The following is a 26,420-nucleotide window of genomic DNA, read 5'->3' as shown; positions in this document are numbered from 1 at the left end:
TTAGATAATATTATTTACTGTAATCAGCTTTCATTTCTCATTAGGCAGCATTTTGATAAAAAGGTTAAAAATTTATTAAATGTAATAAAAAAACAAACAATACACAGTTCATACATTTGTACAGGTAATAGGCTACATACGATACCGAATAACAAATGGAGACATGTATGTACAAGAAGTTTTACTGTTTGTGTATAAATATGTTGTAAAGCAGTCACTGACTTGAATTAAATCTAAATGATTCAAACACAGCAGGCTGTAAAGAAACGTCTGAACAAAGGAAACTGTAATGACTCGTCAGTGTCCTGCACTGAAAAAAAAGAATTAAATCAACACGTACAGAGCGCGGCGGTCTGTGCCGAGCCTTCAGATTTCAAACACTGCAACCAGAGACGCAAAGCTGGAGCAGCGGTTCTCAACCTGAGGCTCCTGACCCACAAAGAGGTCGCATAATGAGGTTACTCAGGTTCCTTTTACTTTCCATCGAAAATGGATTTATTCCTCATTTATTTCTAATTTCCTGTCAAACAGTCAAAAGGTTTTTGTAATCTTTTAAAGTGGTTTAACGGGGCTCTGGCTCCTTCTTCGCTCATTCTCTATCCTCGTTAAGACTGACCCTCAGTGCAACTTATTATAGTGTTTTTAAGCAACACTTGACCCAAGAAGGGATCTTTTAAAACTAAAGACTTCAAAGAAAAATTAAAAGTGAGAATTAAGACAATACCCATAAAAAGGACAATATTTAGAAAGTAGTTAGAAAATTAATCAACCATTGTTTTGGAGTTTTTTTAACCAAAGATAAAATAATACTGGGACAAAATTGGGGATAAAATAGTATTTTTACACCAAGATAATTCCCAAAGAAACTTTGCTCAAAACAACAAACAATTACAAGAATGTTTGTCTCTTTGGAAGCTAAATCTTCTGAAATCTGAGCACAGAAATGCAAAATACTAATTCATTACAAATCATTATAATTTTATCTAAATAAAACAGGTTTTTTTATATAACTTAATACAAATGACAATTATTGCAGTCATATTTATCTTGTATCGAGATATCTGGGACAATTTTGATTGGTAATGTTGCAGCACAAGTTTCTAAACTCTCATTTATTTCAGCTGGAGTTGAAATGTTGCCAAAGATTTGACTCGTGTTCAGGGAGTAATTAAATGAGAAACATTTGGTTTGGATGTTTTTCTGAAAAGTAATAAGTTGTTTTTTGTGGGAGTGACTGAGCAGGTGGAGAATCGCTGAAAGCACCATGAGATCGAGAAGCAGTAACTGCAGGCTGCCGACCTCTAGGTGGCGCCCTGCAGCTTCTGATATGTTAACGTTTGCTCATTCAAGAAGAGGAACAGCCGAAAGAAGAAGAAGAAGAAGAAGAAGAAGAAGAAGAAGAAGAGTGACGTCTGGAAATGACAGCAGAGGAATTCAGAAATTATTTAGATTCCTGAGGTGGAATAACCGAATCAGAAAGTATCTACAGCTTTAAAAAACAAAAACAACTTACTGAAATGTTTAACTGCTGTCCATATATAAAGTAAAAGAAACCCTATAATGAAGTTTATCTTTTTAGTAACATACCTGAGTTAACCTGTTATCTCTGAGTCACAAAAGATATGGTACAGTATGTATCTAAAGTATTTTTAAAATGTTAAAGCACAAATGTTTGCATACTTTCAGTCAGAGAAACAGCAAACAAGCTTCATGTCATCTGAACTTGTCATGCTTGGAGAGCCACGCTTGCTGCAGATGTAAAGTTTAACAGCAACAACAAAAATAAATAAATGAATTCGACAAATCGAATCTATGTCACCGGAGTGACACCCAGAACCTGACTGGGTTCGGTTCTGCTCTCTCGACAGATCTCTTTTTTTGTCTTTGTCTTACATTATCTGCACGAAATAAACCCGACAAGAACTAAGTGGGAACATCAGAAACTAAAGCAAAATATTTTGAATGCTTTCTGCTCTCTCTTGGCTGAGGTGGAAAAGTTTAAGTAAACTAGATAAAGTGCAGTAAAAGCAATGAGGGTAAATAAATGGAAGAAAAACAACCTTTTAATAAAATAACTGATGTATGATAATAAACCTAAATGTTGATGTCTGATCATTTTTCTTCTGCAATATAAATTGACTTGAGTGAAGAACTGATGCAAATGTTTATCAACACAAAAACCTGATTATATCTAAAGTGGACTAATGGATCTGTGCAGCAAGCAGCTCCTTAGACTCAACTAAACCTTAGCTCTCTGACTTTTAAAAACATGTTTTTGTGCGTGACGAAGAGGAGACAAAACCAAAGACTGCAAACTCACCCGTCCTGTGTCTCAAATTTTCAAACACCTTGACAATAAAGAGCAACTTAAAATCTGTGAGACTGTTGTTTACATGTTCTGATTGGAGTTAATATGAGTGAAGTTGGTGTTTTACAACTGTAAAACACTAAAAATGATGCTTCCTGGCACAACAACGACTGATTCTACGGTTGAAATGCAACACTACATGACTCACACCTACAGAGAGCTGCTGTATGTTCTGACGTCACTCTTGAAGCTCTTGAGGCCCGCTGATGATGAAAACACCTGAAGTACTGCATCTAACACTGACCACGTTGAGTAAAACAGTCTGTAAAACAGTTTCAGGCTCAGAGAAAGGAGGCGAGACTGAACGCAGCCTCAGGAGGGACAAAAATGTGCAAAATAAGTACAAGTAGAGCTGCACAGGAGGTGCCAAATCTGAGGGAAGGTTATGTGGTTTTCCTGAGAAGAAGGCAACAATTAATCTGAGTATCAATAAATGCAGTGAAGCACAAACAGGTTTAAAGGAGAACGTTTCATCCTCTTGAATCGGCAGTTTTGTTCCAAAAACTCCTCTTCATTGTCCGAAAAAAAAAAAAAAATTGCAAATGCGATTCTCCACAGATTCACTCACGTCCGCAGCTGAAAAAATCCACACCGACGTAGCGAGGGTAGCCTTCCAACGAGTTCATGCCGACAGGATCAAATTTCCAATACAGCCGTCCTCGGATGAAGTGTGCGTAACCTGCAGAGTAGAGAACGAAAACAAATTATTTTATTTTTACAGCAACAGTGAAGTAAGCATCATGTAAACTGCAGAGGGCCAATAATTTAATGAAAATATAACAATTTTAACAGTTTAAGTGATTATTGTTTAATAAATGATTTTTTTTTTTACCACCCACGGGTACCTGAGAGTAAATGCTGTTAGCCATTTTGATCAATCCTTTAAAATAACGCAGTGGGACATGCGCAGAGTATGAGTTGGGGACGATGCTCAGCTACTACCACATCAGATCTTAGCTCAGTATCTGTAAAACTGTTAGTTAGCTGCAGCAGCCATTTCAAATCAAACAAACAAAGACGTCAATTACAATTAAAAAAAAAAATCATAATAATAATCAAAGAACTTGAATCAATATGAGTTTTAATAAGTCTCCTGTACCGTGGATGTCCCTGAATGCAGCGTCCACGTCGTCGGGGATGCCGCTCCAGTCCTGCATCCTGCGCGGGTGGACGGACTCGACTCGGTTCTCGTGGGGGCTGAACCTCCAGTAACTGCCCGACTTGAAGAAATAGGTGTTGTAGTTTGGGTCGTGGCCCCAGCGAAGCGCAGCCTGGATCCTGGATACCGACAGACCCAAACTCCTGATGGACTCCGGCCCCCTGATGTGGGTCTCAGCATCGTAAACCCAGAAGTGATCACCTGCAGAAACAATGGAACCCATTCTCATTTGTTTACTTCTGTAAGTGCAGCTGATGCTTTGGTAAACATTTATCCTCATTAAAAGGCATCATTGTGTGTAAGAAAATAGCTGTTATGTCACTGGATTTAAGATTCGGTCTTTAGAGAGCTCATTACAGTCACAACATTCTCACAAATCTTTGTTAATTACCATTTTTGTATCTATTTAAACTAGCTTACAGGGGTTTTGAGTTTACAAGGCATCGCTGTGCCTTTTTCTTCCCTGCACTCACATGAAACCATAAACCACATAACTGCAGCTCAAACATCTTAGTCAACCCACCTTTAAAGAACCAAATATTTCCTAACTTGTCTTCAAAGGCAGCGTCGATCTTGGCAGGAATCCCGTTCCAGTGCCGGGACGCCAGAGCCGGGTACCCGCTCTCCAGATGCTTTGATCCAGCCGGGTCCCTGATCCTCCAAACGTAACCCGCCTTAAAGAAGAACAGCTCCCCTCGGATCATAGACGCCGCATCAAAGTCCGTCTCGCAGACATCGGGCTGGAAATACAACGGAGCACCTGTTTGTTTCAACACAAATCTAACGTTTCTACCAGGAGGGAGTTTTACTGCAGCAGGGTGAAGTGTTAATGAGCTCTTTTACCATTTTAACCTGACACTAAAGAGGGTTTTTCTTTCACTTGAGACTTTTTATTTGTAATATAAGAACACCATCTCATAATTTCACCAGCAAAAGAAATCTACAAAGCTCTCCAGAACCAAAGCAGGCCTTTGAGACTCATTTATCCACTTTACTATGAGTCTTCTAACCACAGACGCAAAGGTAAATATTTTATTTGTCTGTGCCAATGTGTTTCATTTAGACTCAGACCTTTTTAACCACCCCAATATTCACTTGATCACCAAATGTGATTAATATACAAATAAAAAATATAGAAATCAACAGAGGTATTAGATTCTGCATCCTAGCCTGCAGTTGGATCACTGATATGAGGTACAAGAGCATAAAGACACTCATATTTCCTTTTTGCAAACAAACTAATCTAAATCTTTTTCCTGCTACATGTGATGTAGATTTTAAACTATTCATGAGCCTACAATAAGTCTTGTGTTATTTTCTGATTCTTTTTTTCTTAAAACACTCAAAAACCATCCAAAAACCCTCTTCAAATGCCACATTTGTTGCACTCACAGGAATTTCATTGGTCTCGATGTAGATAGGTGGAGGAGGTGGTGGGGGAGGAGGTGGAGGAGTGGTTGGCGGTGGGGCCAGGACCTGTGGTTTGGCTCCGTACAGGTACTGGATGCCCTGTTTGTCGTCCTCGCTCAGCTTCAGCGGGTAGGCGAAAGAGTAGTACTCGTACATGATGGTTTTTGGCTTGTGCGAGTGCTGCAGGCCCAGGACATGCCCGAATTCATGGGCAGCAACCTGCAGAAGATCTGTACCTGCAGGAAGGAGAGGAGAAGATGCACACCTGGTTCAAACTGGGTCTGAAAACTGCTGAAAGCCTTTGGTGTGACCTACTTTCAGCAGCGGGTGGTTTTCTACCTGAGCCCATCCAGTGCCAACACATCACACACCAAATCAAGAAAGAAAAAAGTCCCTCTCCCTGCTGACTCACATCTGCACTCAATGACTCGTTCAAACGACGTGCACGTGTGTCAGACATGTTTGACTTTGATGAAATTTACTTAAATAAAAGAAGCTGAAACTGACTTGTTAAAGCAGAACAAGCTAAAAGCCGCAGAACAATAACTAGAAGCTAAAAGCAACAAAACAGATGCTAAAGCTAAAACCACTGTAGCTAAAAGCTAAATGTGCCAGAGTGGTAGCTAAAAGGTAAAATAAAAACAGAGCAAGTATGTTCAAGCAGGTTTTAAAGGGAACAATGGTTTTAAAGGAACTGATGAGATCTCAGTGCATTTCAATGGGGAGCTTAATTTAAATAAAGTTAAATTTTTTGTAGCAGCACTCCTTCCTGAATGAGCTGAACGTTTTTATATATGTTAAAATAGCACAAAGTAGTTCACAAAACATGTATGGAATAAAGTGTAAACAGGAAAATTCCCTTTCTGGGAATCTTCAGGAAAAAGGCATACTAGTCACCTAAAAGGATCTTTTGTCCTCCTTCCACATTATATTTGTTGTGTCATGGACGAACTGTTGTAAACCTCTTCACTAGAATAAAATAAACATCTCAAATTTGACCTCTGTGATGGCGAAAAACATCAGAAGTCATCCAGATGCTCACCCATGTGGTTTCCAAGAGTCCAGGACTCATCATAGTCGAAATGAATTTCGCCTTGTTTGTGCGTTTTGGGGAAGAAGGCGTGAGCGAGAATCCCCCCCAGGCCGTCGAAGGGGAGGCTGTCTCCATGATAGTAGCTGCAGGTTTATAAAACAAACATTCTGATGAGTTTTAACTCCTAGGAGATATTAAAAGCAAAATATCCCTTTTGAAAAATATATTTTGGCAATTTTTTAACAGTTTATATAATATATGTAAAACAAAGATTGATGAACTTATTTTATTAAAACTTAAAAAAAAAAAGAAATCAAAAGTTCAAAATTTGAAAAATTAGATGTAAAACAGCTTATAAAAACTGATTAATTTGGTTCATTAACATGTTGAAATGTGACTTCGGCAGTTTCAATAAGCTAGAAATAATATACGAATATTACTGCTGAGTTTAAGTTTTATATGGTCCTTTTTTGGATTTCTTAAAACATAAGAAAATATCTCAAAACCTCAAACATTCTGAATTTGATCTGAAGCAATAGGAAAACAAAAATCATTAAATGCAGACAAATATGTTAACTGACCAAAGAGAAAAGAGACTTGGTATCAGTTTCTACAGCGTAGACTTAAATCCGTGTGAACTTTTACATCTGAATTTCTTTTTTTAAATACAAGTTTAAAAACAAACAGCGCATGACCAAGACTGGAGCAAAACTATGATTCAAGTAGGGGAAAAACCTAAATCACTGCAGGAAAAAAAAAATACAAGAAAAACTGATAAGTCAGATAAAGATCAACAATAAAACTTTTGTTACTGCATGTAATCTGCTTGTCCTTTTTTGCTTTACTGCATCATTTCCCTCTTTGTGATATTTATCACAGTAATCTTTAAATTTTTTTGTAACAAAGGTCTTTGTTGTCAGAATCTGATGTTATCTGATTGGTAAAATATTTGGTTCTGTGCTTTCTTTGCTGACTGAGATGCTCCTGATTATTTATCCAGAATGCAGATGGCGCTCAAGGAGATGCATTATGTTTTAACATCAAAATACCTTTAATTTGGCAACAAAATGTATATCTAATGTTTATTTCTAATATTTTATAGCTTTAGCTGCAGGACAGAACAGTGAATCTGCAAGCAGCTCAAGATGTCGAGCTGAGGTACTAATTTCACAGATGTTGTGGACAAACACCAGGGACGGGGGATTATAATCTGTTTTTAAATGCATCACAGATACAAACAGTCCAAAATAATCCTGTTAAAATTAATCTGTGCTGACACTTTATTCACTCGTGGCTTTGGTGCAACATTAATGACTACAGAAACTGTTGAGAAAATTCAGAGATGTAGGACAAATGGCATCTTTAAGTGTTGGGTTTGTCAGTAGCAGAGAGGTTGGTTAAAAGTTTTTCCAAAGAGCTGATATCCTTGGATTTTGCTTCAGCAGTCTCTGCAGTTTATATAAAACCTATAGATGATAAAAGCTCCTGCACTGTTGATGAAAGAGTTCAGACCGGACGGAGCAGACAGTGAAGGGACAACTTTTTACAACAGTGCCAAGCAGAACAAACAGCTAAGACCGAAAGCATCTGTGTCCAGTTCCAGTTCTTTCAGCCAAGATCAGAAATCTAAGACTGCATTGAATGCAGGATCACCAAATAAAAACAGCCTGGCCTGATGAATCTCAGATTCCGCTGAGGATAAACATGGTGGGCAAGAACCAGCAGCATAAACTTATGTAACCAACCTGCACTGGATCAACTGTCCAAGATTGTTGTTGCTGCTAAGCATCTTGAGGAAAAGGCAGAAAAGTAGAATGACAGTAACTGAGAATCTGCTGAAATTTGTGTTGACTAGAACAAAACGGTCCATCATTAAATAATAAGGAACATATACACATATCCCTTTTTTTTTTTATTCCTCAGCCAGGCAACTCACCGAGTAAAGTCAATCTGGATGTCGGCCGTCCCGCTGCGGACCTCAGTGAAAGTGAGAGGCGTGACATCACTCCAGATTTTCACCGCCTCTCGGAAGACCCGCCGTACCTTCTCCTCACCCATCTGCCAGGGAAACTTGTTGATCCTGCAGGAGAGCAGCGCAGGTGTCAACACACAAACACAGGAAGTACGAGACCACCAGCCTCGATATCTGCTGTCATCTCTTCTGACGCCTTCAGACTCACTAGACTCTGATCTCCTCCTTTTCCGTTCAGATAAAACCACCCAGTGTGATAACTGAGAAAAAAAAAAGTTCACACCTGAAAATTCAAAAAGGAGAAACAGCCATTTTGCAACAAGCAGCAAAGATTTGTGTTTACATATGTACAAATACATAAATTATAGTGCAATTATATGAACTTTGAAGATGAAAACTTAGGTAAAATTGTCCTTAAACTGGTAACTGATGTAACACAGTTGTTGCACGCTTTTTAATTCTCTCACATGTGCGGTAATGTAAGAGCAGTCAGGACATGTTCAGCTTGTATTCAACGCAGAGCTTCTGGCCAAACTCCAGTCTAAGTTTTTTGCTGCGATGATATAAAACCTGGCGAGGTGACCAATCATGCAGAAACCGTTCCAGCTTGTAACTTAGCCCCGGGAGCTGTTGCATAGAAACAACAAGGTTCAAACAAGATAAAATATTAATTAGAAAGATTCAAGGGTGGATTTTTTTAAAAAATTGTTTTCCTTTGCTGCTGGTCTTTATATTACACATAGGTAAAAGAAACATTATTTTTATAATGATTATTTTTAACACGGGTTGTTAAAGTTATTATCTTGATTCTCACTTTGTGCATCCTCAATTCCTTTGCGTGTCAAAGATGCAGACAAAAGATCGTTTCATCTGTTGTCATATATAATTAACCATGTGTAAAATGTGCTTGTAAACACTTAAATCTTTACTTTTCATCCAATTAATAATGTGGGAAAATCCCCTTTATATGACACAGATGCTTAAACAGACTTCTGGAAAGAAAACAAAAATGCATCATCACTTTAGCTCCTCCTGCAGTCTCCTTGTTCCTCATTTTTCCTGCTTCACTTTGGGCTAAAATGTTTTTAAAGCAGGATGAGGCTGAGTGGATGAAGAGGTGAAGAGGCACAAATGAGACAAATCAGAGCATTTACCAGTTTTTTTGTGTCTGCTGCTTAAACAGATTGGTTTGATCCAGAGACAAAGTTGATAAAGCAGTAGAGTTTATGCAAAATGCTCTCATTTCATTAACTGTCTCTTGGGTTTACCTGCCTTAGTAAACCTATATTCTACTCATATTCCAGAAGCTGAGGAGGAGGGGGGAATGTCCTGCCTGCAGCCCTGACCCGTCTCCAATAGAGAATGTAGACAGTTCAGAAAACAACAACTCTGCACTGTTGGACACTTTAAAATTGGTTTCCAGAAAAAAACAGGACAAGAAAAAAGCAAAAACCCTGAAATGTCTCATTGTGATGGCAGAAGATCTTCAAGAAAAAGGAACGTTAAAGTGGTAAAAGTTTTTTTTATTCCAACTTTGTGATGTGTTGCAGCCTGAACTGATTCACTGCATGTGCATTGTCAAAATAAATAAATTAAGTTAATGAGACAAAACATCAAGCATGTTGGGTTCATACTGTCAGCAGTAAATAAAAGTTAAAAGAATTGTAGTTTATGTTCCCTTTAAATTGAATTTCCTATACCTCTTATTGAAATTTTTCTGTTGTGAGTGTGTATTTTGATCCGCCATTCTGCCCGGCGCTCTAAACTCAATCCTTTTAACACTTTGCCGCCACCGGTGAGCTCGTTTCAGTTCAGTTAACAACTGTTAAAACACAACAAAACAACAGCGCTCTCAGCTGACCCAGCGTGACTAAGCTTCATGCAAGAACTTGTTCCACAGACTCAAGTTTGCGACCGATCCAAAATAAAATCTACATACAGGAGGGAAAACACATGGCCACGCTGACTAGGTAGGGTCTTGTTAAGTCTTGATGCAGAGAGGTGTAGTTTGACTCAGTAGATTGGTCCTGGTTAACCACATCACTCAGGTGGCACCTATATGGATCTGATCCAGAAGAATCGAATTAGTCTGTGGCCGGTGCTGCTATTAAAAGCTCTCTACCTCCCCATGCTTGCTTTCTTTCCATCTGCCCTAATATGCTGTTATGTTAAAGAATGACTACAATGAAAGGGACCCCAGGAGACGCAGACACAGAGGCAGCAGCCGGCAGACGCCGCCAGACTCTGATGGTGCCACAGCCTCAGATGAAAGAAAACCAGAACTCTGGTTTATAAATCATAAGTCCAAGACTTCATTTTCAAAATGCTTTATCTGCTTTCCCATCTTTCATTATTTATTTTGAGTCTGTCATTCAGTGCGACTGAAGTGTAGAAATGTGAAGACTCACCTTCACCTCTGTTTTTGGTCTCTAGCAACTTCTACTTGGCTTTCCAGCTACTTTTTAACTATTTGTTGTTTTTAGTGCAAATAAAGCATGTTAGTTTTTTTTGTTTGGTCTGGATGTAGCTGGAAACAACATTCGAGGGCACGCAGTAACATTTAGGCTGCAGGATGCTGTTTAAGCTGCATATTTTAACCAGGTTACATCACTAGATGAGCTTTACAGAAATATCCCAAGACTGCAGACATTTACGGTTTGTTACAATAAGTAAATGAAATGGCACACTTTAAATAAATTAATATTGCCTGCTAACTTTCATGCCAAAGTTTAAAACAAAGATCTTGTTTGATTTATTAGCAGTCAGAGTATGTGTTGAGGATGACTTTCAACCACTTCTACACCAAATTATAGCTCAATATCTGTGAAATTGACTGATTATAGAAGTTTTTGTGTTTGCTAGGGTTTATTAGCTGTGGCAGCCATCTTAAATCAGGTTGATTTGAAAAGTTAATCAGTTGTAGACAATGTCTAATGATTACGCTCTGAATTTCATTAGAACCTATCCTCTGGTTCGTGAGATATTTTGCTAACAGACAGACACAGAGGAATTTACATGATTACCCATCTTTGGAAAAGAAGGTCAAACTGACAAGAAATGACAAAGTCCTCATTAATCACAGCTACAAAGCTCATAAAAGGATATTTTGGACACTCCTAAAACTTGATTTTGAAACAGTCATTCTTTTTATATTTTTATTATAAAAAATGAAATTGTACTTGTATGTGAGGTCCTTCTTGTCGAAACGTCCTCCGTGCAGCACAAAGCGCCTCTGGCGGTGTCGTCCCCGATGATGCACATCCTTCTGGGTGGGGAAGTCCGGTACTCCACAGCGAGGTCGGTTCCATGTGTTCGAGGAGTTGGTCGGGGAACTCGCTTCTTTCTCAAAGTCCTGAGCGTGAGGAACCTTTCCTCTCCTCTTTGGGTCTGGAAACTTCTCAGAGGCCTGAAACAACGACAGACTCACTTTATTTTCAGGTGATTTGTTCATGGCTTCAGACCAGCTTTGTTCTCGGGTAAAATCAGACATGTGAAGACCTTATGGACTCGTTTTTAATGGTAGTCAAGCTACAACACAAAAACAGCACATCTCTTTAAGATCACCAAAGCTTCACATAAATCTAAATGGTTTTATTCATCACACCTTAAAAGACAGAACAGTCATGTAATTGTGTCAGCTTTACCAAATATGATTTCTTTGGGCAGCAAAATCTTTAAAATCTTATTGCAGTTTATTTTTGAAGAGGTGGAAAATAAAAAAATGCCTTTTCCTAGGTGGTTTGCACATTAAAAGCACCAACTGATTAGGATTATGGTTTAAGCAGTGAAAGGGAATTCTTACCGCAGAGAGTTCAGTCAGTTTATTTTTTTTTTTTCCAGAAAATAAAACTAAGAAAATGTCAGAGGGAGGAAGTACTGACCAACGCCATTACAGCTCATCCTGCAGAGATAATGAATATCTGACTCACATTTAGGTTAATGAGAGCACGACCTCACAACTGGGTCACCGAGCCACGTTTAAGGTCCCTGAGCGTCCCATTATCCTTAATGGCCCCTCCACCTGATTCACAGGAAATAACTCCACTCATTTCCACAGAAACAAATTACAGAGCAGAGCCATCCCATCGGCACCTCCTCATCTGCCTCACTTCATCCCCTCTGAGGAAAACCACATCTGCAGCACTGCAGCGTGGAGGGTGTTCTCCTCCTATCACCAGATTACGTGCATTTCCTTTTCCGCTGCAGCTCAAAACAACCTGTGGGAAAAAGGACGCTATCAATTTATTGAGCTGAGATTAAACCAATTATCTCCATCATCAGATTATGTGAACCTGCTCAGAGCTGCTCTTTTACATAACCTCTGACTTTACAACCTTCGTGACTCTGATCATATCACAACTTGTCTGAAAAACTGCAGTACGTATGATTTCGACATCTGGGAAAACACGTACATCTCTTATAGGATTTTATTCCATATCAACTCTGAAAAACACTTAACTATTAGGATGAGGCAAAATCTAAAATTGAACCAGAAGCAAAAAACCAATGTAAAACTATAGAAAATCCAAAAGATTAAATTAAATCATATTGGTCTGGCACTAAACAAGAAAGTAACCAGGAAAAGTTTGCACTCTGGGAACTAAGGAAAATGTAGAAATAAAGAAAAGGTGTTGGGAGATCAGCAAGTAGAGACCAGGTGAGCTAAAGTAAAAGAAACTTAAATTAAAGGCCTAGCATTTCATGCCAGATCATCTTATGTCAAGAAACGATGAAATTGAGGCCATTTTTGTTGAACCTTGAAATAACATTATCCATCATCTCAAGCAGTATTGCAAGGTTTAAAGTGTTGAGGATCAGTCTCAGCTACTACCACACCAAATGTCAGGTCAATGTTTGTAAAATTGACTGAGTGAGAGCCACCTTTGTGGTTTTAAAGGTCCGTTGGCTTTGGCAGACATCTAGAATTGTGTTGCCTTCAAAAGTTAATCAGTTAAAGATGTTCATCCAAATGATTAATTTCAGCAAGTTTCATTAAAATTCATCCATTCATGAGATACTTTGGTAACACAAACACACACATACCCAGGCTAAAATATTACTGTCCACTTTTCGTTCCGTCAGCAAGATAGAATAACCCAAAAAATAAGTTAAAACTGAAACTTTACTCTTCCACATGGAAACAAGAAGACAACAAAACAAACCTAAGAGGTTAAACAAATAAGAAAACAAAAAAAGTAAGTTAAAACGATGCAAAAATCTAGACCATGTGATATTTAATGTTTTAATTCAATCTATGGGCCTTCAGTCCCTTTAAATATAATAAAATGTCAGAGTTTCTCATCCCTGGCTTAAAATTTGACGATTTACGAATCAAACACCAACATTTTGACTAGATCTATAAGAAGAAGTGAAATAGTTTGGGGCATAATACTTGTCAAAGTTAACATGTTGTTGTCGTTTTAAAATTAACCCGAGTTGCTCTACTGTGCAGGACTTCACTGTGTTTCTGGAGTAGGTTAGGGAGAACAAAACCCAGCAGGATTTAAGGAATGTGCTCCAGATTGCAGAAACTGAGTGACTGATGGGTCCAAATCACAGAAAAACAGCACACACCTCGCAAAAACCCCCTTCCCCGTTTCACTTTGTTTAGAGCAGACTTCAGCTGGTTGTTCCACTGGACAAAGCACTTATTCATGTTGGAGGGGATGTTTATGTTCATGTCTTGCAGCTCATCTTGTAGAAGTTGTTATGAATGAAGCAAAAAAGAGCTGCAGCTTCCAAACAAAGCCCCCGGGAGGCTTCGATGCATCCCTAGAAAACCTGCTTCTAGTTAGGCCTCTATTTGCTGCTATTCAGCAGGTTTGTGTTCGCAAAAATGAATAAGACCCGTCTGATGTGAGGTCCCTCTATTTGTGCTGTTATCCACCTTCCTATGAAGGCTGATAACAAAAAAAGCCACGATAACAGCAAAAACCCTTATCTCTGGTGCAAAGCAGCTCTGAAACATATCAACCTAAAGGCTCCTGACATGAAAATACGCGATAAAAAACAGCACAAACTTTATTCTGATGCTTGGTAAAGGAACTGAGTTCATGTCCTAAATATCAGAATGAGTCAAAAAGAAGATAATCTGATCAAGCTATAAAATATACTCTTTAATGTCACTTTGGAGCTGCTGTTGTGAAATTTACAGGGACATATAGGTGGTTAACTTTTCTCCCATGAGTGAAGGCAATCCTAGCATGCGGTTTTGCAAACTTAAGACTAACAAACTTTACAATATTTTTGCTAAATGTTGGTCATCTATATGGGTTACAACACAAATTCATTCCACCAGTTCAGAGATTTGATGACTACAAACTGAACTGGATAAACAGGTATTCTATGCAGGATATATGGAAGGTTATGGATGAGAATAGGTTTTCAAAAGTTCGCAAAACATAAGTCCAAGGTGTTTCCAGTGTTGTTTAAAGTGAATAACTGATTTTACTTGCCCTTTTCTCCTCAGGACAAACACACAGAAAACAGAAATTATTACTATAACAATTACCTGAAGCAAAGCAGACCAAAAACAATCATCAACAAGTGTACATAAACGAGAAAATCACAAAAACAAACTATTTTTGTTGCTTTTTGCATACTTTTGTATCAGAGGCTCAAATATACAAATGACTGGGGGGTGAAAATAAACAAGTGAACGGATATGTTTCTAGGCATCCTGAAAACATTATTTTGAAATTTCTTTTTATTTATTTTAGCTTATGAAACTTAATAAACTCCTAAAACTGACTGCTAACATCAGAAAGGAATATGTTAGCTTCGGCTTGCTAACGCTAGTTAGCGAATGCTAGTTAGCTTAGATAGCTCTAGCAAACGTTTGAACGGTTAGCATTCACCTTCAGCTTTTCAGTCTAATTAAGAAACTCGAGACACAAAACCAAAATGTGACGCAATTTATACATTTACCTATGTACTTACTTGGGTTTTACTTGTTCTATGTTGGTATAAAACTGAGTCAGTGTAATCATCGTTAAACACACACCGGTTGTTGGTTGGAGAGATTTCAGATTTGGTACGATCCACTTTAGGGGTGTCTCAAACTACAATACGAGACCCTTTTATATTTAAATCCGCGAATTTAAATTTATAATGGATAATTATGGGTAAGTATGAATAAATATACGTTTCAATCTCCAAATCCGTTGGTTTACCTTTTCTTTGCAAGGTCACAGCCCTGATTGTTTGAGGTGACACCCCCTCTTTCTCCTGTAACTTGAGCTGTTCTTTAAATGAGGCGTTTTTGACAAGATGTCAAACCTGTAAACAACTGGTTGTTTTCCGCAAATAAAACATTTTCATCGAAATGAGATTGTTGTCATCAAGTATATCAACCGGTTTATTTGTTTAAAAAAAGTTCATTAAAAAGCATATTTAATTGACTTCTGTTTTATGACAATTTCAGCTCATTTTTCTTCATCAATGAAATTTGCCTTACTTCGTGCTGCAAAATTTGAATGTTGAGTTTCCAAACAGTAATACTGACATATTTTGATACTGGGCAGACTTTAAGAGCTATTGCTGAGATTCGGAGATAAAGACCCTTTAAAAGCCTAGATGAAACGTTGCAAAACTACCACACCACAATATCTGGTTAGGTATCGAGATTTAGTTAATAATAATATTAATGTCAGGATGATGCAGGCCAACAGCAGCCATGTTTGGACTTTTTCCTAGAGGTAAAAGCCATCTGCTAACATCTCGACTTTACTCGAAAGTCTCGTTGATCTCTGTTAAGGAAGTATTTTTGATCTATGAGCCATTCATCCTGACCTTTATCCTCAGACTTGACAGATCCTGATCGTTGTCAGAGCTCCAAGGCGGGTGTAGCGTCGGCTTTCACGCTCGTAAAAAATTCTAAATGTTCGGTGAACTAAGGGGGGGGGGGTCGACCTCTGTCATTTCAAAGAGAAATGGGGGAAAAAAAGAAAGAGAAATCATGTGGTTAGAGAGTTAAACTCCTCCAACTGTGAGTCAAATGGATTGCTTGACCTGTCTGACCCCATAACAAAATAATGAACGAGGCTGATTCCTAACAGGTTCAGCATCAAAGTTCAAGGTTAAAACCAAACAAGTGGATTATCTTGATACAGAATGTTCTCTGTCTTTCCTTCCTTTACTAAAAAGGGTCATTTCAAACCAATAAACACACAATTTGGGGTTTCAGCTCCTCTACTTACATCATTTCAATCTTTGTTAGCTTCAACAAAAACAATTCCTTAAACAGACTAAAAGGTTGTATATCAGTTTGTTTGTGATTCTGGTTTAAATTTTATCACTTTTACACAGAATGACAAGTTTTCTAATTTCAAGTACATGTTTTTAAGTGGTTTGTATTAAACTTTTATATAAAAATTGATAAAAAAAAAAAGATACATTAAACATATAGCATTTCCTGAAGGAATGAAAATCACCCTATACCCTTCATGCAAGATCATTTTATGAAATGATGGTATTACCTTAAAAATGAGGTTATGTGCGATCAGTTAGAGCTTGAAGCTGAGGATAGCTTATAGCTAAAAACACACCAAGTTTTTAGGTTAATATCTGTAAAACTGACTGAGTTATAGCCGCTTTTGTGCTGGCTAACATCGATTAGCTGTAGCAGCCATCTTGATTAGGGCTGACTCCAAAGGTTAATCAGTTGTAGATGTACCTCCAATGATTAGCTTCTGAAACTTTTATTAAAATCCACCCAGTGTTCCATAAAATATTTTGCTGACAGACAGACAAGTGACCACACATACAGGCAAAATCTTTATCGCCTTTGTTGACAGGTGATAATGATGATGTGGATCTACACTTCTTAATGTAAAACCTTATCTTTGCTTACGCTGCTTTTTAACAATTTATAATCTATAAACTCCTAATTTGTAGGTTTCATTTTAGATTTAGTGTAGCAAGTTTAAGTCCCCAAGAAAAACAAGTCAATCTGCTCTAAAACTGGTTTCCTGACTTAAATTTTGACCTTTTAGTTTTTAAGTTTTCCACTTTTCACTCGGCTGCCAAAGTTAAATCATCTAAATAAAATAAAAAAATTCCAACAGTGTCAGAAGAGTCTTAATTAAAGAGAAGGCTGCGTGATTTTCAGGGTAAGTATTGCAGCCCTGAAGCTGTGTCCACATTACTAATCATCGTGAGTAAATCATCCTGCAGGCAAACAGCAGCTCTGAGGTTTTTGTTCCAGGAAACAGAAGAACTTTAAGCAGATGCTTGGTGGTTTGTGTCACCTTCCATTTCCAGGTGTTTCTGGTTTTCACCTGATATGTTGGATTAGCAGCGTAAGAAGGAAGATATGTTGATGACAATGTATGCAACCCCCCTCTGGTACAGTAAATCCTCTCTTACAATAAAAAACTTCTTTGTCCCAGTTTTCTATTGAGAGCACACCCTTTAAAACCTTATCTGTCCTCTAAAGTAAACACTTATGATTTACTTCCTATCATCCAGATTCTCTGGTATCAGCTTCAGATAGTTTCTCCCTGACAGTCAGATATCATGTTGATAAAAACAAACAAAAAAAAGCTCCCAGGCTCTTCTTGTTTTTCGCAACAAACAGATTAAAATGTGAATGATCCCTCAGGTTATTTTAAAGAACTCCCTGGCGTGCAATAGTTTTTCTGTATAAACTCTTGCAATTTCCTTTTCTGTTGCCCTCAATTTCCCCCAGCCATTTTTTTCTACATCTGCTGGAGTCACAAATTTCCTACTGAATTTATTTAAAACACATGTTGAGTGAATGAAATGCATTCAGGTGTTTGGTGTAAAATGGTCCCAATGGCAAAAATAAATAATTTTAACTAATATGTTTGTAACGTTTCATCAGAAATATGCCACAGTGTTAAAAATATTCATGCACGCAGTTTCTAAAACTCTGCAATGGTGCATTTGCTCCAATTAAAAAAAAAAGTGTTTCCTTCTAGTCAATAAATCCAGTTAAAAGTCCCCCAAATTAAAAGTTTCTGACCTCCTGTTAGTCTGTTTTTATTGCTGATGGTTCATATCTTAAAACATCTAAAATTTTAATTTCTTATTATTATGTCTGCCTCGTTGGAGGCACAGGAAATAAAAATAAGGTAAGCAGTCAAGTTACATCTAAATCATTTAAAAACATAAAGAAATTATGTTTATTAAAACAAAATTTGAGTGTGAAAAAAAGTATATGTTGAGGGAGCATTTTAGCATGACTTATAAATGTGGTAGCTCAGTAGGAAAAAAAAACATCAGACAGGTTTTCTTAAGTTTTACTTTCAAGACTTTTGCAAGAAAATAATTTTAAAGCTTCAGCGTGTTCTCTGTGCAACAGGAGGACAATATAAGGGCAAAAAAAAAAGAATAAATAAACAAAACAAAAGAGATAAAACACCAGAAACACCTGCTCTGTATTGGACACATTCTTAAGTTCATATTTGACTTTAAACTGAGAATCTTTGAGCTCTGATGGGGATGTTTAGTGGTTGAACGTGACCCCTGTGTGTTTTCCGACTTGTCAAGGTGACGCTCAGTTTATTGCTGGTTGCAGACAGTCCTCAGATGCACCGGCCATGCTCCGACATGTTCTTGTGTGAATTTGAATGCTGCTGTCAGATCCCCTGAATTGCTGCAAGCTTGTCATCACTGTAACCAGAAACTAGATGTGTTTATACTTGTAATGCCCCCCTTCCTCCCTCTTTTACAATCAGAAGATACTTCTTCCTCAAGGCCTTTTAGGAGCCTGTCTGTTTTGTCTCAGATTTTATGCTTTCTCAGCAGAAAGCCATGAGTCATGGTGCTGAGGGTCTCATTTTAAGACAGCCACCTGACAAGACTTCCTTTGTCTATGTGAGGAAGGTCATAAAACGTCTGAGTCATCTGCTGACTCGTGGATGTGGTTTCTTTAACACCTGAGCTTTGTGAATAAAGCTGTCAGGAGGAAAGTAATTAAAAACTGTGGAGAAACACAAGTAAACCTCAAATGTATCAAGCAAAAAAATTGTCTTTTCTTCATTATTTGGTGTTTGATGTATCATCAGCCACTTCATAAAAAAACTACAAACTGATGAACACAATTATCTGCTGCTGAACCCTGGAAGTTTATTTTTATACCTACCAGCCTCCTAAATAATAGCTGTGTTTTGTGGGTTTTTTCTGAGATGAACGTTGAAGCCAATTCTGAACCGGAAATTTAATTCAGTCAGATTAATATAAACTTGTGACTGTGCCTTTATTGAACTGTATTTTAATTTAAAAAGGCTGACAGAAACAACAAAGTTATTCAAAAAGATGAAGTGATGCAGCTCTGATAGTTATTGCCCGCTGGCAAAAGAAAGGTGAGGATGTTTTTGCTCATGTCTGCGGTGTGTTTATGTGTCTGTTAGCAAATCAACCAATGGATGGATTTTAATGCAACCCTCAGAAAAAAAAATCATTAGATGTACAACTACAACTGATTAACAGTTACAGCCCTCTGATCTTTCAAAACACAAAACTGGCTCTAAGCTCAGTCAGTTTGACAGATATTGAGCTAAAATTCAGCGTTGTAGTGTTTGAGAGTCATCCCCAACACACACTTTGAGCACTACACCTTGTCTTTTCTTATTTTGATAATGTTTGTCCATTAGCAAAATATCTCATGAACCACTGAACTGATTTTTATGAAACTCTCAGTAAGTAATCATTATATACATGTTTAAGATGGCTACCATACCATTTTTACCCGCTTCTCCTTTCCAGGTCGTGGGGAGCTGGTGTCCATCTCCAGCAGTCACTGTGCGAGAGGCGGGGGACACCCTGGACAGGTCGCAAGTCCATCGCAGGGACACATAGAGACAAACAGGACAAACATCCATTCATGCTCTCACTCACACCTAGGGACAATTGTAGAGTTACCAATTAACCTAACATGCATGTTCTTGGTCTGTGGGAGGAAACCGGAGTACCTGGAGTAAAGCCACATGAACACAAGGAGAACATGTAAACTCCACCCAGAAAGGCCCCAGGCCGGGATACGATCCTGCAACCTTCTTACTGGGCGCTCTAACCACTGCGCCGCTGTGCAACCCTAAGATGGTTGCCATCACTAATAAAACTTAGCAAACACAAGCATGGCTATATCCCACTCAGTTATACAGATATTGAGCTAAAGTTTGGTGCGGTAGTAGCTGAGAGTCATTCACAACACATACGTTGAGGACAAACAGATCTTGAATTTGTATAAAATCTCACATAATGTGACTTTCAAGGTTTGATCCAAACGGCTATAACTCTGTCAGCATAAAAGTTGGCGAGTGATATGCATTCCTTTAGGGAATATTAGTCTTTAATTAGTCAAGTATTCAGGGTGTATCTGAGCATTCTCTCTGCTAACAAAAGCATCTGATTCCTTCTGTAAAGGAGGGGCCACATGTGCCTTTTAGCCGCTCCCCCCTCGTCGTGTTTCATTGGCCACTCAGAGCCCGACGCAGCTGTGACCCAGATCTGCTCGATGGGAACCCGGGTCGGCCCTCCGACGTCACCTCTGCTCTCACGGTCCCTCCACCAATCGCATCGCCCAAAGACATCAGCATGACGGGACAAAACAGGCAGGGAAAACCACGGGAATCGGGTTTTATTGACAGAAGCAAAATCCAAACAGTTCTCTGTTCCACTACACACACACACACTCTCGGCTGCAGAGAGAAAACACACACTTTGTAAATCCCACCACCCTGAATGCCACAGACTCTCAGGCCTGTCTAGGCGTGCATGTGCAATCACGCCGTTTTCAACAAACACCCAAACTACAGATTAGACTTTCAGGGAGAAAATGACCAACAGACAACGCAAAGTCACTGCAGGTGCAACATCATTCTAATAATATGCTGCAAGATTCACTTTTAATGTCACAGATAGATGTTTTTACAGTTCTGCAGTGATTGTGATTTAATAACACTTAGAAAACAAGCTACAAAAAAAAACAAAAAACAGAAAACGCTGGAAACTAATGACTCAAAACAGAAAACAGTAGAAGCACAACAACACAGGAGATCAGGATCAGTTAGTTCTATATTTTGGCTTCCATTTGTCTACAAGCTGAAACTGGTTTAAATGGGGGTTTTCTCTTGTTTTCTTTAAATATTATGTATATTCGGATCCGCACTGTGGGTCAAGAAATACAAAAAGGAGGAGGGGAGGGGGCATCTTGAGATCAAACAGTTGATAATAACATATTTTTTGTCATAACTGTTCCAAAAGATTAACAACATTAGCTGCCTTTTCTGTAGGAGTTTCCGACTAAAAGACTAAAAGTTACAGCTGTTTTGTTCAAACCTTGTAAATTACATTATGTGCAATCTCATGAAATACTGTGATCTGTTAGAGTATATGTTGGGGATGACTCTCAGCTACTACCACACATTCCCACAGACACAGGTAACTGCTCTGCCTTTGATAAATAAACTTGATCAATTTGACGAGTATTTGATTGACAAGTTCAACAGTTGTCCAAACCTTTGCCTGATTCAGATGGCAGCGTTAACTCTACAGAACATTAACCGGAACAGCAAGTAGAGATGCAGTAATTATCTTGATCCTTGTTCTTCTCAGAAACATTGCTTTTGCAATTTTTGTGATTAACTTTGCTTCCCAATAAAGCTATTATTAGTCTTTCATGCTTGGTTGCATTTGCTATTGTTGCTGGAGTGTGCAACTTTCTAAAGGAGGAACAAATCTGGCATTAAAAATATATTAAAACTCAGCATTTTCACAAAAATTCATGCTAATTTTTTGAAAGGAAACAGGTTGAGTTGTTTGTTTTTTCACCATTACACCCTCCAACCACTTTATAAATACCTCTTTTTATATTTATTGGAAAATTCTTTAAGATTTTTCTATTTAAAAAAATTTTTTTTAATACTTTTTGCTTTTTCAGTCATTGCCTAACACAGCTAGTTCATCAAATTGCCACTGATGTAATTCTGATGAGTGCATTTTTACACAATGAGCCATAATTTTAATACTTCTCCAATAAACTCTCTGAACTTGTTGCTCCACTAAGTTCAGACCCAGCGAGTTGTGGTTGCAGATTCGTCCTGACACGTTCTCACCTGAATATAAATTTGGTGAGAGCGAAGATTAAGACATTTAGGTAATAATTCTGTCTCCTTTACATTTATAAGATGCTTGTTCTGCCTCGACTGACAGATGTTGCAACCTGGTGGTTTTTACAGTTATTCTTGTCAGATTTCTTCGCTTCAAACTGCATTACCTGCTGCCTGAAAATGCTAAAACTGAGTTGTTTAAGCTAAGAAATGCTAGTTAAAAGAAGAAAAAGAAGTTACCTAATAGCTGTAGGTAGCAAAAGGCAAGTTAAAAGTAGCAGAAAAGAAGCTAAAAGCTAAATTTCTTTCAGTTTTAATATATAGACATTATAGATTATAAAACGTTAACAGTTACAAAATGTTTCAGTGTTTCTCTAAACACACATCTAAGCAGTCATGTGACTTTATACCATGTAAATGCCAGACATACTTCCTGTTTGCACTCATTACAACTGATGATGTAAATAAAGTATGAAAGTTACAAAAATAATTATTTATAGCACTTATCTCCTGAGCTGAAGGTTAGGATGCAGAAGCAAAAAGCTGCCAAACGTGCAGAAACATTAAAATCAGGAAAATGCTGAATCAGCATTCCCTCAATAAACGATTCTGCACAGCTTCTAAAATCTTCCCAGCAACAACGACATTCTTCTCCGACATTCTGCACGCACGCCGCCTGCTTGTTGTGATAAACTGTTTTTGTGTACCTGTAAACAGTACATTCCTGCGAAGAGCCATGAATACTAAACAAGTCCACTCTGTAAACAAAGGCCAAATATTTGTTCAGGGAAGTTCTAATTTGAGAGAAGATGGGAGGTAAATAAAACAAAAGAATTGTGATAGTTGCAGTGGTAGCATGAGAAATTTTAAATAAACAAGTATAACATTTCACAAGTAATTATTACAGAAAGAGGCTAAGGAATGCATATCACCTGCCACCTTGTTTTAAACAAAAGAACTGAGTGATCTGTACCACCTATGCCGAATTTTAGTTTTTAGTGTTCACTAAGTTTATTATCTATGGTGGCCATTTCCAGTGGGTTATGAGATATTTTGCTAACAGGCAAACAAACACCCACACTGTCGACAGTGTCGTGACGAGTCCACATGTTGTTCTTTTTGCGGTCCTGTTCACAAAACGCCTGCAGGACCTGTTGTTGCAGCTTCCAGCCATCCTGCAGCAGAACTCAGCAATCTTTCAGTTTTCACTCTCTCCTCCTCAGAGATCAGATCGCTGCAGAACCAAAATGCTCTGCTCTCGTCCTGCAGAGACACGAGGCTTGGCTGCAAACTGCAGGACCGTGTGTCGCTGAGCGGACACAAAAAAAAAACAGCTAGAAAATCAGCTTCTTCTGCAAAAATACAGCTTGAGGGCTGAATGACTCATGTTGAAGAAGCTGAAACTCAGTTGTCAAAGTAGAACAGAAGCTAAAATTAGCAAAACGGTAGCTAAATGTTTGAATTTGCAAATCATAGCCTAATCTTAAATCCACCAAAACAGTACCTAAAATGAGCAAAATAGTAGCTAAAACCTTAAACCAGGAAAACAGTAGCAAAAAACTAAAATTTGTGAAACAGTAGCGAACTGCTAAAATAAGAAAACATGGTAGCTAGAAGCTCAAATGCACAGAAAGTCAGTTATAAGCTAAAATATATTAACTAAAACTTTAAATTAGCACAACAGTCGCTAAAAACTACATTTAGCACAACATAAGCTAAAACCCAAAATTAGGAAAATTTAAATTTAGCAAAACCATAGCTTAAAGCTAAATCCAAGAAAATAATAGCTTAAATTTGTATAAAAAAGTAGCTAAAACCTAAAATTACCAAAACAGTATCTTAAAGCTAAAACAAACACAATCGTATAAAAGGTATGATGAGCAAAACGGTAGCTAAAAATTAAACTCAATAGCTAAAAGCTAAATTTAGCAAAAATTAGGATAAAGTTGGAATAAGAAAACCTAAAAGTTATAGCTATATTTTTTCATAATTTTTAACTTTATAAAGTTAAAAAATATAAAAGTTACAAATACCAGAAGCCATATCACTCTCATCTCCTGAATGAGCTGAATGTTTTTATACCTGAATGGGTAAAATTTCTGAAAGTAGCTAAAATAGATGCTAAAAAGGGAACAAAAAACTGCAAACAGGAAAACAACAGAGTGAAGCTTTTTTGCTGAATCAGCATAAATAGTGATTATAGTTATTTCTTCAGGCTGATTACAGAGGCAGGCCAAAATAAAATAACAGTCTTCTAAATGACAACATTAGTGTTGTCATTTGGAAAATGACAGCATTAATGTTGTCATTTAGAAAATGACAGCGTTTATGTTGTTTATGGTCCTGATGACTCTGAGGAGGAGGCGTGCAGAGATGTGCAAACATGCATTCCTGAACCTGAAACATAATATTTTATTAGGCTGTTTGTTTTGGAGCAAACTCCGCTCCAAATCCGTGACAAATGAAACAATCTGTCGCGCATGGTTGAGCGCGTGCGCGCGTGCGTGCATTTAACAGAGAAAATCAGCATTAAAGGTCCCTTAAAATGACAGATTTTAATGTTTTTCTGCAGTTCTGACGACTCAAAGTCAAAAACAGAGGAAGTTGTTGTGCGCAGAAATGAAAGGATAAGGAGGTGAAACTCACCGGTGCCGGTTTGTACCTGCCGGTTCTGCGCACCGGACGAGCAGCCGAGCCCGGGAAGGAGTGCAGCGCAAACAGGCAGCAGCACACGAGCAGAGAAGTCCGCATCCTGCAGGCGCACAGGCAGGTTCAGGCGCAGTGCCGGGAGACGCACGGCTGCTGCTCTTTAAATACACTCTGATTTCTTTGTTCTCTTTAGTTTTTTTTTTTCTGCTCATACATTTTTTTTCACAGCCCGGGGCTGATAATACCACCCGCTACCATGTGACAGTTTAACTCTTTCTGTTCCGTGTTCTTCAGCTGAAAAACACACGAGGAGTTCACCCAGCTGATAAAACACAAACCGCCTCTTTTCAGCGCAAAATAAAAGAACAAAAACAAAATTTTTCTAAAAGTTTGTTTTATTATTTGAAAATAGTTCAGAACAGAAGAGGAGAGGAAATTTTACGCCTTTTTTTACTATCTCAAAAACAATAAAATGTGCAAACTTTAAATAAATAAAGGCCTAACAACCCTTCAAGGGATGCATATCGCCCGCCATCTTCCATGCCAGAGTGACAAAAGTTTCTGTTCTTCCACTTTTAGCTTTCAGCTAGCCTTTTGCTACTTTAGCTTCTACCTGCTGTTTTGCCTCTTTTAGCTTTAACAACTCAGCCTCAGTTTCTTCAGCAGATTTCATTCAGCGCTCAGCATTCTCGCTGCACTTTCACAGTAAATACTGTTTTTAAATTTATTTTGATTTAATTTCCAACGTCTCTCCAGTAAAATGTGTGAATTTGTTCCTCTGTTGGCTCCGAAACCAGTGACCTGTTGTTGTAATTTCTGTGGCTGCAGGTTTTTTTTCTCATTAAAACCTCGCTCCCACTGCTGTTTGTGATTAACCGATGCCTCGCAGACCTCAAAGGGTCCACGCAGCACATGTCGCCGTTCTAAAAATAGATAAATGATTCTCTGTAACCTGAAAACTATTCTCCGGAACATTCTTCTCAGCCATTATACTTATGCAAGCGGCTCTGTTGTTGTTGTTGTTGTTGTAAAATATTTACCTGTAAACAGGACATTCTTCTGAAGAAGCATCTCCCTGCTTAACATGCTCAATCTGTGTAAATAAAAGTTAAATTTAAGAGAGAAAATTGTAAATAAAAGCAACTCAGCTGTATGTTTGCACACATAGGCGTAGATCTGTGTCCAGAACTGAAGTTTGCCTAACAGAGAGAGCACACCTCTTCTGATGAACAGATTGTTTATGTGATAAGTTTAAGTTTGCATATCAGTCTTTAATCTCTGTGATGATTGCTGCCACTTTGCACAGAGTGTCTCACTTTGCATGAATAATTCATGTCTGTCAGTCTGTCAGTCATTCTCCACACGCTGAAGACATGTTGTAACAGGTTTGTTGAATCTTTGAAATCCTTATTTAATGCCAAACAGAAAAACTTTCACTATAATACAATCACTGTCACTGATTACTTTCATGCTGCTGTTTTTTTTTAAACAATTCCCTAATTTCTGCTGGTGCCAGACTCTACTGTCATCTTTTAAAGTGGTCTTAATCAACAGTTTTTCAGGCTTTCTGGAAGTTTGTTTTTTAAAGTTTTTCTTTGGAACTCGTTGAACAGTTTAAGTTACTTTACACTAACTAACATATGAATCATTCTGGTAAAAAAGGGTCCTAAACTCAAGGAACAACCCACTGATGGGTCAAAACAAAAACAACAAAGAACTCATTTAAAATCAAATCTTTCAGCTCTATGTTACCA

At 38.0% G+C, this 26,420-nt stretch overlaps 1 protein-coding gene across 1 annotated transcript; it reads right to left on the bottom strand.

Annotated features, from left to right (window-relative positions):
- Positions 1-50: 50 nt before the first annotated feature.
- Positions 51-24,886, bottom strand: mmp11a (matrix metallopeptidase 11a). The gene is made up of 8 exons (XM_017427770.3): positions 24,664-24,886; positions 11,122-11,348; positions 7,907-8,050; positions 5,980-6,113; positions 4,920-5,173; positions 4,051-4,267; positions 3,468-3,728; positions 51-3,047 (listed from the first exon to the last, which is right to left on the bottom strand). Exons 1-8 carry the CDS (start codon positions 24,766-24,768, stop codon positions 2,929-2,931), a joined length of 1,461 nt encoding a protein of 486 aa, XP_017283259.1. The 5' UTR covers positions 24,769-24,886; the 3' UTR covers positions 51-2,928.
- Between the last annotated feature and the right edge of the window lie 1,534 nt (positions 24,887-26,420).

This window comes from Kryptolebias marmoratus, linkage group LG1, assembly GCF_001649575.2.
Source record: "Kryptolebias marmoratus isolate JLee-2015 linkage group LG1, ASM164957v2, whole genome shotgun sequence".
Classification (NCBI taxonomy): Eukaryota; Metazoa; Chordata; class Actinopteri; order Cyprinodontiformes; family Rivulidae; genus Kryptolebias; species Kryptolebias marmoratus.
The sequence above is the reverse complement of the archived record's forward strand: the minus strand, read 5'-3'. Positions and strand labels throughout refer to the sequence as shown.